Genomic DNA, 16,604 nt, shown 5'->3' on the forward strand with positions numbered 1-16,604 from the left:
AATTAAAATCTAGTCCTTATTTGATTTTTTGAAGAATTTGTGGTTAAAAAAGTAGTAAAAAGAGAAAAAGAACGATGAATCTCAAAGAATCGTTGCGGGGCATCTGGGTTCATTTCCTTTCATAGTGGTATGAATTAGATGAGGAAAAGCAAAATGTTGTCGGCCAAAAGCTGTGCTCTCGGACTCGGTATAAATATCTTAAAAGATTTTTCAATCTCCCACTAGCAAGAATATATCCAATGCAATAGCCAAGAACCCTTGTGGAATATTTACGAGTCTTGTCATGCAAAAGAATTAATGGCCATTAAAATCTGATAAGACGACACAAAATGCTAATAAGAAAGCTAAACATTTCTTTATTTAAAACAAATATTCACTCAATTTCAACAATCTCAATAAACTTACCCTTTAAAATGAAAATTCAAGAGTGTGTAGGAAGTTGAAGCAAGCAATTGAATTTTAACAATAGTGTCATTAAACGAAAAAAGTTTGATACTTTTGAACTAGTCACCATTTTGTCGAATCACGTTACTGTACAAGTCGTGATTGATGGGCCCTACAAAAATCATTAAAATATTGAGGAATGTGAAACTTGTTAACTAATCTTTCGGAATAAATAAAGTGGAAAGATATGATTACAAGACGAATGAGTTAAGCACGAGTTTTTAACTTGGAGCTCACAGTGTTATGGCAATAAACCCTTAACTGTTTAGTGCACCATTCAATAAACAAGCTGGAAAAGGGTTTTGCTTTATTGATAAAGTTAAGATCTAATTAAACCAGTTTAACTCACAAAAAGATGTACTAATGAAGGGTAAAGAATGAAATGAATACTAATTAACTCAGAAAAGTGATTGACATGTGCAAGGGTTAAATAGAAGACTAGAGATTAAGCCCCTGAGTGATTGATGACCACTTTTAACTCAGAAAAATGGGTATTTACTGAAACATGGAAAGGGATAATCGAGATAAAGTGAAGAAGATTAATTAAATTTATACCAGTTTAACAGAAAAGTCACTAATAAAGATTTATTAATTTAAAGGTTAGTTGAACTTATCTTTCAATCTGTGTTGATTTTTCATCCAAAAATATCAATTTTTTGATCGTTATTTCATCATTTCAGCTTTCATTTTTTACTTTTATTATAGGTGGAATTCACTATTATTTCTAAAAATTAATTTTCGTAATCACGATCAAACAAGTCTTATATTTTTATAGATGAATAATGATAAAAAAATGATCTCGAGAACTTTACATTACATGCTGGTTTAATGTCAAACACGATTTCTTCTGCTTTTCACCTTTGTATCATAGCCCATTGGCCACATGCCAGAGGGCACTGGCGAGGACATGACGTAAAGCAAATACTAAAGCAATCTTGGGAAACCCTAGCCCTACGCTATTAGCTGGCTGAGTTCCTATACTTAAATACGTATATTATAACCTATTAGCAGGGACAAAGTTAGCACTCGACCAGCAATGCTGTCCGTACTGATTTCGGCAGAAAATTTTTCTCTTCCATATCTTGGGCGATCTCCTGCGTTCACTTGTCTGAATCCGTCCCAATTCATTCGAATTGTTGGGTCAACCACGACCTATTAATATATACAAGCAATCTATTAGCTGTAAAAATCATCTGCTTTGTTCCTCTCTACTTTTAAAAATCATGCTGCATGATCAGATTCAAATGACAGAAAATTATTTCCAAACAAAACCTGACAATCTTTCATTGAAAATTGGAAAGAAAAAAAAACACATGAAAACACTCATAGGCTCCCAATTCACCCTGTTTTTATTCCCCTTTTCTTCAGCATTATTCTTTGTTGGGGCAGCTTCCTGTGCAATATATACTACAGTCTTTCTTTAGTCATGACTGGAATGAGGTGCAGAACCCTAAACCTAAACCTAAACCTGATCTTTAGCCTAACAGTGGCTATATTCTTAATGTCTCTGAATATTATTCCAACAACAAGCGTGCAGTTAAATGAGCTGTCTATTAGTACATCGCGGGAGTGGGTCTGCACTGACGTCACCTAAATTAGGGAATAAATATTTTGAGAGGGATTATAAGCAAAAAATATGAAAATTTAACCATCTTGAATCCATCTTGGTAGTCTTAAAAGTGCGAGTGTGATAAATATTTGCAAAAAATGAACTCATTCAACTCCCGCGATGTACTAATAGAACCTTATTACATGTACATTTTAATGTACACTTTGATTTACACCTTATCACATAATGATATCCAATTGGACAGTTTGAATTTTAGATAATTTTTTCATATAATGCATTGTTGACAACAATGTAAGTGTCAACCGAATTGTACAAATAGCAAAGTTTATAAGATTGATAGATCTAAGATCGTACCTTGCATGGACTTTTTGAGTTCCATTGATTGGATTGTACGATTATTAGAGTTCTTTATAGTTCATGCTTAGAAACAATACCAATCGAGTGTTGTCTTAAGCATCAATACACTTTTGACAGCATGCAGCCTAATTATATTAATGCCACTTTTTATTTTTCATTTTTTAAATTTGTAAGAGATTTTGAAACTTCAACCGGTGTTCAAGGTGGAAATGTTAAGGACGATGCTTAGCCCTTTAGATGATTTGATGACATTTTCCTATTGTTAGTTGTGCGACGTTAGCCTCACGATTGTAACAGATTGAGGTAAGGGAGTCATGGACACAATTGATAGTTCGCATTGATTATAACTCTGATTAGACATGTCACATTTGCACAAAAACAAAATGTTTCCAAGGCACCAGCCTGAGAAAAAACTAGTGACCATATGTCAAGATTTTGTGAAGGTTTGTAGTTTTTTAGATAGGATATGCGATGATCAGATTGCATTAATAGACCATTGATGCTGACATCTTACAGCTTCAAATTCTTCAAAGGGATAAGTTTTTTTGCAAATATGTTACTGTTAAAGGATTATAGATTGCTTGCTTTATTCGATTACTCATTTAGATTGTGCCCCTATTTAGTAGAGATTTTTTACAAAAAAATTTTGAGTAAAATATATATATTTTTTTGGACAAAGTGAGGTTAAAGAAAGGGAAAAATTAAGGGTCCACATACAAATTATTATATTGAAGAATGTTTGATTGAAATTGGTTCAAAGAGAAATGATTAATAAAAAGTAAAAGACGTGAGCAAAACGAGACTCCTCAAGATATTGTGAATAATTCAGAATATTGCAAAAAATAACTAAGAACTTATAAACTATTTGAGTTCAATGCTTCAATCTTTAAACAACTATTTATTTATTTTCGAATTGCATTATTTTTTAATAATATTATCATAACGGATATTACTATGTGGCCAAATATTATAGTCACATATTTGAAAGCACGTCTTACTTCAAAATTATGAGCATTAAAACAAGCAAAGAAATAAAAGTTGGCTTTATAAAGCTAGAAATATGCTGGCAAATCTTATCTTTATAAAGTTTGATGTTAAAGTGCCATGCAATAGATTAATTGAGATTTGAACGTTTTCCACTACTAGCGGTGGCTATTTATCTAATTGGAAAGAATGATTCATTTTTACACGTTAAAAGGGTTGAATGCTTAGATATAAATAAAAAAAATTGTGTCCTGTTTTTTTAATAATTTAAGTTTTAAATGAGATGATTAATATTATATTTTAGTCATATAGAAGACTAGAATAATCTCAACGCTATTTATGCTCTTATTCGAGTTACATTATTTGCTACAAGAATGCATTTTTGGATATTATACTGATGGGAAATATGTTAATAAAAAATAAGAACAAGTTTTGAATTTGCGTGTAATAATATTCTATTGAAAAATTTGTGATTGAAATAATGTCAAATTACTATTTAATAATGTATTTTTTGAATAGAATATGAGTCAAACGGGGTAATATATATATATATATATATATTCGTGTCTCAATCTTAACATTGTGTGTGGCATCTTACCTCAGTGAAAAATGTGTATATGTTATATTTTCATGTTACCCTTGCGTGATTTTTGACTAAAAGAATAAAATTGGTCAAAAAAATTTATTTAATTTTTAAAAGTGACTATTCAAATGACATCAATGTAGCTATTCTTTGAACAATTTTACCCTTAAATGACTCAAACATTATGTTCATATCGTGTGCATAATTTAGCTATTGTTTGTAGATAAAATATTGTTTTGAATAGTGAATTTTTGGAGAATGTGCAATTGAAAAGTGTGAAAAAAAAATTGAATTTACGTGTCAAATATTTTATTATGTAAATATTTGATTGAAAATGAATATATATAAAAAAATTGATAGAATGGGAAACAAAAGGGGCTTCATAAGCAAATGTTAAAAGGTTGGGAATATGATATCACATTTGTGGCTCTACTTGAGCATCATATTTTGATAGTTTAAAAAAAAATTTTTTTTATGAAAAATGTGTGATGAAAAATAAAATAAAAAAATTTTACATGCAAAATTATTATTAAAATATGTCTTTGTTTGGCCTTCATTTCCCATAAACTCATTTTTTCATAAATTTATTTTTAACCACACATTTTATAAAATCTACAATATTTATCAATTTTTATTTCGATTTCAACTAATCGAAGGAAAGAAGATTGAGAGAATTTTATTTTTATTTTTTGAAAAATAGGCATTAATTGTTTGAGCAATATTCTTTTAATAAGAATGAATTTTTGAATAGTATATTGATAGAAAATATGTGTTTAAAAAATAAAGAAAATTTTTAAATTTACGTGTAATATTATTTTATTAAAAAATGTGTATTAAAATAATGTCAAAATATTGTTTAAAAATGTATATTTTTTTTAAAGAATAGAGCTCTAACAGTGGCGTGTTTGCGTACAACTGAATAGGGTAGTAGGAAATAGGAAAAAAAGGCGCCGGGAAGAAGAAGACAATCCAGGAGAGCAGAGAATAATGGAAAATGAGTGGACAACTTGCTATAAACTAGCAGTAGCCAATACATAAACCACAGGATAGGATTTATGATTCCTGAACCAAAAACCACAATTTCTATTGTCACTGCATAACACTACTCGACTACACCTCGATGTGATCGTTCATCTCAGTTACTTTAAACTCCTAATTAACAAAAGCTTCATCCTGAGTAATCAGTAAAATGGCAGTGTTTTAGTGGCAGTATAAGCAAAGAGTCTGTAAGGGTTTTCATCGGGAAGGTAAAGCTTTGCAAATAACATGGTCACTCCCTTCTCCTCTGCAATCACCGCTTGCGATCTGCAAATCTTTCTCTCTTCTCTCTCCTCACTAAATCTATTTTTCTGTTAATGACCATAAAGATTAAAACCCCATTTTCAGTGGAAAAAAATCTGCACATACAACTTTCTCAGACAACTATTTAGGATTTCCCCAAACCAGTAGCATAAAACTCGGGAGACCACTGCACAGGGAACACTCAAAAAGAGAGAGGAAAGAGACGGATAGCTCATGCAAAAGGGTAAAAATAGGAGGGAGAGATATATAACAATACTTCGTTTTGTAAGTGTGTGAGAGAGAAATGGAGGTTGGTGGTTCCAGTAACACTTCATGTTCGATAGCTTTTGGGGACAACGTTAATGCTTTGTGTCCTACGATGATGATGCCTTCGATGACTTCTCATAATGCAGAAAGCAATGCCCTATATCTCCCTCTTCTTCCCACCACCAACAATCAAAACCTAAATCTTCACAAGAGCCCTGGTAATTCTTCTGTCATGGTTGAAGAACAAAATAACATTAGCAATAATAACAATATTACAAGCACAGGTTATTATTTTATGGGGCCGGGCTGTAGCAATCACAGCAACAGCAATGACGGAGAATGGTCTATTAAGGCAAAGATCATGGCTCATCCTCACTATCACCGTCTCTTGACTGCCTATGTTAATTGTCAAAAGGTAAATGAGTACCCAAAGTTTTCAAATGAACTTTACATACCCTAAAATTTCTGAGCATAAACTCTCTCAGAGGTTATACCCAAGATTTGCTCTCTTGAATCGAGTCAAGAAAAAGTAGTGTAATAAAAATGACTACTGAATAGAGTGATGATAAAGACAGTTAAATAAGTAACCCTAAGCATATGAAGTCCTACTGATAATGAAAAATATTTACAGATAGGAGCACCTCCTGAAGTGGTGGCAAGACTTGAAGAAGCATGTTCATCTGCTGCTGCAATGGGCCGCAACGGCACAAGCTATGTCGGTGAAGATCCAGCACTTGACCAATTTATGGAGGCCTACTGTGAAATGTTGATAAAGTATGAGCAAGAACTTTCTAAACCCTTCGAGGAGGCCATGCTTTCTCTATCAAGAATTGAGTCCCAGTTAAAAGCTTTCACTCTAACCTCTAATTCTGGTGATAAATTTCTCTCTTTCGTCTCGTGTCTTTTTATTCCCTGAATGAAAGGCTTTCGTTCTTCTTATATCTTACTGTTTATGGCTGGATTACTACCTGATTTTCTATAATTTTAACTATTAGGATTCTTACAAATGCTTGTTTCCAAAGAAATGCATATTTTTTAATAAACGAGCCTTCTCAAGATACAATTCCTCCGTTGTTTAATCTCTCTCTCTTTCGCTCTGTACTTCTATTTTTTTTGTGTGCTTTTAATAGTTTCCTATCTGATATTGACTGTCAAGAGGAAGCTAGATGATAGTACTCCTTTCTACGTATGAAGTTTCTGTGGGGATTCAATTGTTCGTGGGCTAATCCTAATTAGACGTTCACGTTTTGGATTTCCTTAAAATAATTTCTACAATTCTACTCCTAAAGTGTAGCTATAGTTATAGTTGTACGCTACTAGTGTGAATCTTAGTATGCTCGGTTTAGCTTTTAAACGGCGAACACTAAGATTTATGAGTTAAAGGAGTCGCTTTGATTTTTTTTTAGGGTCAGTTGTGAATCTTGCGATCACTACATTTAAGTAATTAATAAAGAAAAGTCTATGCCTCCGTTTTGTCTATGCCTCGGTTTTCTTAATCTGTCTGCAAATATCATATGTGCAATTTATTCTATGTTGTCTGCTTGTTTGTTGTCCCTCGAGCATTCTGATAAGTCTAATACTGATTCGCTCGAAGAGAATGCAAATCTCATAGTAACTAAATTTGAATCTTTTGCAGTAAACCTAGAATTAAAGGACTTACTGAGCTTATGATATGAGAGATTTTTTGGCATCTGTTTTAAATACTCCCTTTTTTATAGGATGCATGTCATAGAAAATCCAAGAGATGGGGATATAGTATGTCTTCTGGCGCCTTGTCATAAATCCTGGTGCATTTGTCAACTGAGGAGAAAATTTTAGAGTTGTCAGTTCAATTCTCAATTTTAAAATCTTTTCTTTATTTTTATTTCATCTGTAGCCATCTTAAAAGGTTAAACCCTAACCTTAAGGATTCCCCATCACCCCTGCCCTGGAGCATCGTAAGAGAGGTAAATCGCAGGTTATGCCTCCAAGGGTACAGGGTGGAAGGCTGCTTGTACACTTGCACTTACCCAAGAGCCAAATTCATATTTCAGGATTCGAACCCTTGACGCAGCAGCCTCAAGCAAAGCTGGATTTCTCCACCCTCCCTTTTTACCACTTGGAGATGTGCCCAGGGGGCTTCATCTGTAGCCATCTTCATCGCTAATTGTCCTGAGCAAGTTTATCGCAAGTCCATTTTGAGTGAACTGATTAAAATGTTAGTGTGGATTGAGTTGTCAAATGATTAAATGAAAATGACTTTTTTTTAATTTTATTTTTTCACTATATAATTGGTCTTTCATTGTTTAATATGGATTATTTTCAATTCTGAAGTCAAATCCATATTTTCCTTGGAAAATAGTTTGAAGTTATGGTTATTTTTTTAACTCTTTTAAGTGTGATGTGTCCATTCTTTTGTGCTCTCTTGAACTATAACATATATATGGTGAATGGAGATTTTTTTCGAGTTTAAAACAAGCTCTGGAAGGTCTATTATGTAGCTTTATAAATCTGTAACTATCATATATTCTTTTGGCACCATACACATTCATCTTTGTTGGACATTGTTATAAATTTGTCAACTAAATAAGGAAAGATAGATATGCTTGATGGCTATAAAGAAGCTTCTGATTGGCCAAAATGGACAAGTGATTAACTTAAATGGATTAGAGATTATTGCTATCCAATCAATTTGTGTAGAAAGCGCTGTCAGAAACTTTAGATGGATATAAAAATAAAGTCTAAACTGATCAATGTGTACGTGTATATATTTATTTTCATAAGCCAGTATCATTCCCTTGACGATATTGAATGGATAAAACCACCCTCTGGAAAATTAAAACAAATAACTATAGTGTCTTATCTGCAACACGACCTTATCCATAGGAACACAATATTACTACAATAAAGATTGTAATTTTTTATCAAACCCATAACTATAATTTAAAATGCTTTCCTATTACTGTGAAAGTATATAGTCATGAGATAACTATGATTTTCTTTGGTTTTCTTATCGGTTCATGTTTTGGACATTTTATGAAAGTTTTATCAAATGGGATAGAGTACCATTGCTATGAATTGATTGGTAATTAGTTTCTCTTTATTGTTATGACGAAGACAAGGTCAATGGTCTACACAATGTGAACGTAACCGGGAAATTTTTTCATTAAAATAAGAGTTAACAAATTTTTCACTTGATTATGCAAATATACTGGCTAAAATTGCCTTGGATGCTTATCTTTTTTCTTATCAACGAGAAAAGTAGGCCTCATTTCCAAGAATATATGTTTATCTTCACTTGACAATTGGGAAATTGGATTGTGTGACCTTAAATCTAGCAACATTTTCACTTGCTTTGATTACTCCTCCCAGCATTAAGTAATGGTCTCTGTGCATATATTAACTCGTTCTTATTTCCTTCCAAGTTGGAAAGGATTATTTGTCTGGTTTGTGATGCATGGTAATGGAAAACTCACCTTTAGTAGCATCGCCACAATTACAGCTGACCTTCTTAAAGAACTAGTTCTTGGAGAAAGGGACACAATAAATTAGTGGAGAGCATCTATTGAAGCATTGAAAGATCCATTTGACACTTGCCTGCAACCATGAGTATTGTGCTATTTATCTGACTGTCGGAGATCCGCTTTTATATGGTTTGATGAATCTGAAACATGTAAAATACCATATAATTTTAATAGCTTAGTGCTTATGACATGTCATATATACCAGCAGCTTGTCCTGAGGCAATGGATAGAAATGGATTATCTGAAGAGGAAGTCGATGGGAAAGTTGGAAAGGATTATTTGTCTGGTTTGTGATGCATGGTAATGGAAAACTCACCTTTAGTAGCATCGCCACAATTACAGCTGACCTTCTTAAAGAACTAGTTCTTGGAGAAAGGGACACAATAAATTAGTGAAGAGCATCTATTGAAGCATTGAAAGATCCATTTGACACTTGCCTGCAACCATGAGTATTGTGCTATTTATCTGACTGTCGGAGATCCGCTTTTATATGGTTTGATGAATCTGAAACATGTAAAATACCATATAATTTTAATAGCTTCGTGCTTATGACATGTCATATATACCAGCAGCTTGTCCTGAGGCAATGGATAGAAATGGATTATCTGAAGAGGAAGTCGATGGGAAGGGGGCTTCATCTGTAGCCATCTTCATCGCTAATTGTCCTGAGCAAGTTTATCGCAAGTCCATTTTGAGTGAACTGATTAAAATGTTAGTGTGGATTGAGTTGTCAAATGATTAAATGAAAATGACTTTTTTTTAATTTTATTTTTTCACTATATAATTGGTCTTTCATTGTTTAATATGGATTATTTTCAATTCTGAAGTCAAATCCATATTTTCCTTGGAAAATAGTTTGAAGTTATGGTTATTTTTTTAACTCTTTTAAGTGTGATGTGTCCATTCTTTTGTGCTCTCTTGAACTATAACATATATATGGTGAATGGAGATTTTTTTCGAGTTTAAAACAAACTCTGGAAGGTCTATTATGTAGCTTTATAAATCTGTAACTATCATATATTCTTTCGGCACCATACACATTCATCTTTGTTGGACATTGTTATAAATTTGTCAACTAAATAAGGAAAGATAGATATGCCTGATGGCTATAAAGAAGCTTCTGATTGGCCAAAATGGACAAGTGATTAACTTAAATGGATTAGAGATTATTGCTATCCAATCAATTTGTGTAGAAAGCGCTGTCAGAAACTTTAGATGGATATAAAAATAAAGTCTAAACTGATCAATGTGTACGTGTATATATTTATTTTCATAAGCCAGTATCATTCCCTTGACGATATTGAATGGATAAAACCACCCTCTGGAAAATTAAAACAAATAACTATAGTGTCTTATCTGCAACACGACCTTATCCATAGGAACACAATATTACTACAATAAAGATTGTAATTTTTTATCAAACCCATAACTATAATTTAAAATGCTTTCCTATTACTGTGAAAGTATATAGTCATGAGATAACTATGATTTTCTTTGGTTTTCTTATCGGTTCATGTTTTGGACATTTTATGAAAGTTTTATCAAATGGGATAGAGTACCATTGCTATGAATTGATTGGTAATTAGTTTCTCTTTATTGTTATGACGAAGACAAGGTCAATGGTCTACACAATGTGAACGTAACCGGGAAATTTTTTCATTAAAATAAGAGTTAACAAATTTTTCACTTGATTATGCAAATATACTGGCTAAAATTGCCTTGGATGCTTATCTTTTTTCTTATCAACGAGAAAAGTAGGCCTCATTTCCAAGAATATATGTTTATCTTCACTTGACAATTGGGAAATTGGATTGTGTGACCTTAAATCTAGCAACATTTTCACTTGCTTTGATTACTCCTCCCAGCATTAAGTAATGGTCTCTGTGCATATATTAACTCGTTCTTATTTCCTTCAAGTTGGAAAGGATTATTTGTCTGGTTTGTGATGCATGGTAATGGAAAACTCACCTTTAGTAGCATCGCCACAATTACAGCTGACCTTCTTAAAGAACTAGTTCTTGGAGAAAGGGACACAATAAATTAGTGGAGAGCATCTATTGAAGCATTGAAAGATCCATTTGACACTTGCCTGCAACCATGAGTATTGTGCTATTTATCTGACTGTCGGAGATCCGCTTTTATATGGTTTGATGAATCTGAAACATGTAAAATACCATATAATTTTAATAGCTTAGTGCTTATGACATGTCATATATACCAGCAGCTTGTCCTGAGGCAATGGATAGAAATGGATTATCTGAAGAGGAAGTCGATGGGAATAATAGTTCCATAGACCCTCTGGCAGAAGATCGGGAACTAAAAGGTCAGCTCTTGCGAAAATACAGTGGATACTTGGGCGGCCTCAAACAGGAGTTTATGAAGAAAAGGAAGAAAGGTAAGCTGCCCAAAGAAGCCAGACAACAATTGCTAGAGTGGTGGAGCAGGCATTACAAATGGCCATATCCTTCGGTATGTTGTAAGCTCAGATATATAAAATTTGTATTGCTCTCAATTTTATGCTATTTAATGATTTGATCCCAAACCTTGAGTTACTATGCAATAGCAAATAGTTACTGCATGCTGTGTTCAGTTAAATTTAGGAATGTTAGTATAAACTCTGTTTATCTTTCACTGACTTTAGTTTATTAATTTTAGTAACTCCATGTATTCGTATACTATCTTCTAGCATGTTTCTTTCATCTTCATCTTTGTTTGGTCTGCTAATATTGTTATTTTTTTCGTTGATTATTGGTGCCATTTAATTGATTATTTTCGATCAGAAATATTATCTAAATTCTTCGGTGTTTTTTCATGAAATTCTTCCATCTTTATGCGTGCGTGATCATGTAGTGCCTGTGTGTATTTGCAAAAACACCTTACATGGAAAACATTTCTAGCCTCGAAACTATCCAAATAGGGATTAGAAATGTCCACATCATTTATTAGCCTTGATTATAGGTTTGTAAAACAGTCACGTTCCCAACACTCCCAACAAAAGATTTCGAAGTTTTAATTTTTCTTGTGTTCTTTTGTGTTTTTGGTCTTGAATTTATTGTGCTGTCACAAATAGCTATATCCATACTCAAACATTCTTTAATTGGAAAATAACATAATTAGAGCATTTTCAAGGGATTCTTTAAAAGTGAAATGCTCTCTATTTTATAGAGCCACCCTTCAAATTATGTTCTAACAGAATCTTTAAATTAACATTTTAAAATATGGAGTGAGATTGGCTCTTCATATTTCACTATAATTGGATGCATTCAAAATATTTCAAATTGCAATGTTCCATATATTGACCCAACTAAAAAAAATATACAAAGAAAATGAAGGGGGAAAAAAAAATAAAATTTTCAAAGGAAGTTGATGAAAATGAAATATTGGGAAAAAATTATAAATACATGTAGAGAAAAATAATAAATACATATAGAGTAGTAAAACTAAGTTTTAAAGATAAGAAGTCCGTTGGAGTATTTAAAAATTTTTACTCTAAATTTATACATGCTATTTAAATTGCAAAAAAAATAATTTTTTGGAGATCCTCTTAATAGAGAGCATGTAGTATTGGATTGGTTTGGTCACTACTGGGAGATATTTTTTAGCTTCTTTTCCTCCTAATGAACGAATCCTGAAGTATTTCTAACTCTTGATAATGACGCAACTTAACTGTTAACAGGAATCACAGAAACTGGCACTTGCTGAATCAACAGGACTGGATCAGAAGCAAATAAACAATTGGTTCATCAACCAAAGGAAGAGGCACTGGAAACCTTCAGAAGACATGCAGTTTGTTGTGATGGATGCTGCTGCTGCTGGACATTCCCATTATTACATGGAAAATGTCTTGGGAAATCCTTTTTCTATGGATATTTCATCATCCCTTTTCTGAGAATTTTATGTTCTTAAATTGAAAGCACTCAAAAATCAAGGTGTATGAACTGGTATTATATGCACTCTCTGCTAGAAGTCTGAAATCTGAGGGCTGTAATATTTCCTGATTATTAATTTCTTCTGCAGTCTTGTTAATTTCATATTCAGCTGAGTTTGCAAATGATTAATTGACAACCAATTGATGGAATTTCAAATACACATATGAAGTGTTGTGACTGCCCAAATGGGAAGGATGATGGGATTTTAATCTTGACTATATTGATAAAATAAATTACAATACAACAGTGATTTTTTTATAGAAGAATTATATGCTCTATATATACAAAGATTGCAAAACTATTCTAGGAAAGCAGTATTGTTCTAGGGAAGTTAGCTAGAATTGTGGTTGTGCGATTGGTGATGGATGCAGGGCTTGATTCTTATGATTGATTGATTGATTGTCACATCCTTGAATCTCACCTAATTATTTTTGTTGTGATATGTTGCTTGATTTGTGGCATTATCGTTGATATGCCCTTGCAAGATAGGGTTGCCATCTGCAAGTCCAATCTTGGTTCTTAGTTCGTTGTCTTGACAATGGCTTTGTGAGAAGATTTGCAAGCTGATCCTTGGGTATTTACATGATGAACTTTCAACATACCTTTTTGAACTATATTTCTAACAAAATGCAGGTCTATTTGAATATGTTCGTCCACGAATATTGAATAGGGTTAAGGCTGAGTTGTGTTGCACCCAAGTTGTCACAAAACAATTTTGGTGGGGAAGAAATGTTTAAGCTGAGTTCTTGAAACAACAAAAATAACCAAATGGTCTGTTGTTTTTTTGAGAGATTGGATTTTGACTGAGAAAGCATATATAGGCAGATGTGGAACTTCTAGCATCATAGTTTTCGGTCCAATCAGCATCGGTGTAGATGGTTATGGTTGAGCTTGAGCCTTTGCGTATGTGAATGACATGATAAATTGTCTGTTTTAAGTATCTTAGGAGTCTCTTTGTAGTTGACCAATGCGTGGCAGTGGGTTTATGCATAAATTGGGAAAGTTTGTTCATTGCAAAGGATATGTCTAGCCATGTAAGAGAGAGGTACTGAAGTGCACCTATGACATTCCTAAACTCAGTGCTGTCCATAGCTGAAGTACCATTAATGAGTGTAAGAGCTATTGTTGTGGATAGTGGGGTGGACACTTTTTTTGTATCGAGCATGTTTGCCTTTGCGAGAATGTTATGAATGTATTTGAACTGGAACAAGAATAAACTCATAGTAGGAATAACTTCTATGCCTAGAAAAAAATGAAGTTACCCCATGTCCTTTAGAGAAAAAGAAGCTTTGAGTTTAGTAATTATTGAGAAGACAAAAACTGTCACTTCCAGTAATAACCAAATCATCAACATAGACTAGCAAGAAGCATGAAACATAGGCTGATTTATAAATAAACAAGGAGCTGTCTGCTTTTGAATTGACAAAGCCAAATTCCAAAATCTTTTCATTTAGAGCCGAGTACCATTCCCTTGGAGCTTGTTTGAGACTGTAGATGGTCTTTTGTAACCTACAAACATGGGTTTTGATAAATATTTGAAGCTCAGTGGTTGAAGCATATACACTGTTTCATGCAATTTTCCATGCAAGAAAGCATTGTTGACATCTAGTTGTCTTAAGGTCCAGCCTTGCATCATAGCAATGGTTAGAACTATTCTAATGGTGGCTCGTTTTACAATTGAACTGAAAGTTTTCTTATAATCCAACCTAGGTCGTTGATTGAAACCTTTGGCAACCAATCTAGCTTTAAAATGATCAACAAACCCATCAAAATTTCTTTTCACCCTGAATACCCATTTGCAACCCACTAGTTTGCAGTGAAGTGGTGGGGGAACTAATTCCCATGTGTTGTCTCATTAGAGCTGTGAGCTCATCAGATATGGCACTTTTCCATTTAAGATCACGGAGGGCGTGACTCACACAACTTAGTTCAATGGTGGGTGGAATTGGGTGTTTGGTAATTGAATGTAGTTGTTTTGGCTTATGATTGTTGTTCATTGAAGGGGTAGTCATGGAATGGGTTGGGCTTAGTTCACTTGGTTGCTAAATTCCTATAGGTTCAGATGGGGATTCGAGATTGAGGGATTCTATTTGGGTTTGTGTATCCGTTAGATTGGGAGATTAGGTACAAGTTGATTGTGATGTTAGAGTGAATATAAATGCGGGTAGGTAAATGAGGAGATGAGAGATTGAGGGAAAAACTTGGTGGTGATGTGGAAACATGTGTACGAGCCATTCTCACTAGTGGCGGTTGCGGTAGTTGAAGCGGCGAGATGGGGAACGTTGACGTTGGGGAGGAGATGTCGACATGAGGTGCAAGGAAGGTGTTGAAAAGAGTGTGTGTTTCGTGGAAGATGACATGACGCGAGAGATAGACACATTTTGTGGCTAAGTCCATGCATTGATACGCACTTTGGGTTTGAGAGTAGCCTAAAAAGACAGAAGGACTTGATTTGGGCTAGAGTTTATGATTGTTGTAAGGCCAGGTTAGGGGAAAACACAAACAACCAAATTTTCTTAATTTAAGATAATTTGATGGTCGATTAAACAATTTTTCAAAGGGGGATTTATATGTAAAAGAGGAGTTGGCTGTCGATTAATGAAGTAAACAGTGGTTTGAAATGCGTGTGGCCAATAAGGTAGTACGAGAGAGGCATCTTTTAATAGAGTAAGTCCAGTTTTCACAAGATGTTGATAGAGGCACCCAGCAACGCCATTTTGTTGGGAAGTGTGAGGAGCGGTGGTGTAGTGACTAATTCCACGAATAGAAAAGTAATTTTTAAGAGCCACAAACTCACCACCGTTGTCGGAATAAACACTTTTTAATTTTGTTTGGAAAAGGTTTTCAACAAGATGCTTAAATTGAGGAAATATGCTATGTACATTTGATTTGGTTGCCATAGGATAAAACCATATATATTTGGTAAAGTGATCAACCAAAATTAAGTAGTAGTGCGAACCATCGAGACCAACAATATGTGAAGGACCCCCAACATCAGTGTAAATGGGATCAAGAAGAGCATGACTTTGAAGAGTAGTTGAATGGAAAGGTTGTTGATGCGCTTTATTGATAAAACAAGAAGTACAAAGATTTGACACTTGACGTTCTTTTTTTACTGGAAGAGAAAAGACATTAATAAGATAATTGACAATTTTTGAAGACAAATGTCCAAGTTGCTTGTGCCACCCGTCAATAGACGTCATCTCATGCACATTTGCAACCTTTTTTGAAGATGAGTCCACCAATGAGTTTGGAAGTGTGTACACACCATTGTCACATGCACCTTTGAGAAGTATTGCCCCCTTGATACGATCCTTGACAAGAAAGTAAGATGGGTGAAATTCAAGAAAAACATGATTTTGGGTAGAGTAAAGTGATGGACGGAAACTAAATTTTTACGAATTCTTGGAACACAAAGGGTATCATCTAATTTGAAGGTGCATGTTGAAGAATGAAATACCAAAGAACAAATATGTGAGACACGCAAATTTGAACCATCACCGATTACAACTTCATTTGTGCCATCATATTCCGTGTGAATGGATAAATTCGCCAAATCACTTGCAATATTATGAGATGCAACGGAATTAATTAACCATTTGGTGTCCTTTTGATGGGTGGTTGAAACAGAGTTGGTAGTGGGCTCTGAAAAATAGACTCTTGGACACTATTTGCAATATGGCCCA

At 33.8% G+C, this 16,604-nt stretch overlaps 1 protein-coding gene across 1 annotated transcript; it reads left to right on the forward strand.

Annotated features, from left to right (window-relative positions):
* The first annotated feature begins 4,876 nt into the window (after window positions 1-4,876).
* Window positions 4,877-13,026, forward strand: LOC111389592 (homeobox protein SBH1-like). Its single transcript, XM_023014520.1, has 4 exons — window positions 4,877-5,901; window positions 6,118-6,358; window positions 11,211-11,458; window positions 12,666-13,026. The coding sequence occupies exons 1-4, from the start codon at window positions 5,524-5,526 to the stop codon at window positions 12,876-12,878; spliced, it is 1,080 nt and encodes a 359-aa protein (XP_022870288.1). The 5' UTR covers window positions 4,877-5,523; the 3' UTR covers window positions 12,879-13,026.
* The last annotated feature ends 3,578 nt before the right edge of the window (window positions 13,027-16,604 follow it).

Source organism: Olea europaea, unplaced genomic scaffold (assembly GCF_002742605.1).
Source record: "Olea europaea var. sylvestris unplaced genomic scaffold, O_europaea_v1 scaffold601, whole genome shotgun sequence".
NCBI classification, from domain to species: domain Eukaryota; kingdom Viridiplantae; phylum Streptophyta; class Magnoliopsida; order Lamiales; family Oleaceae; genus Olea; species Olea europaea.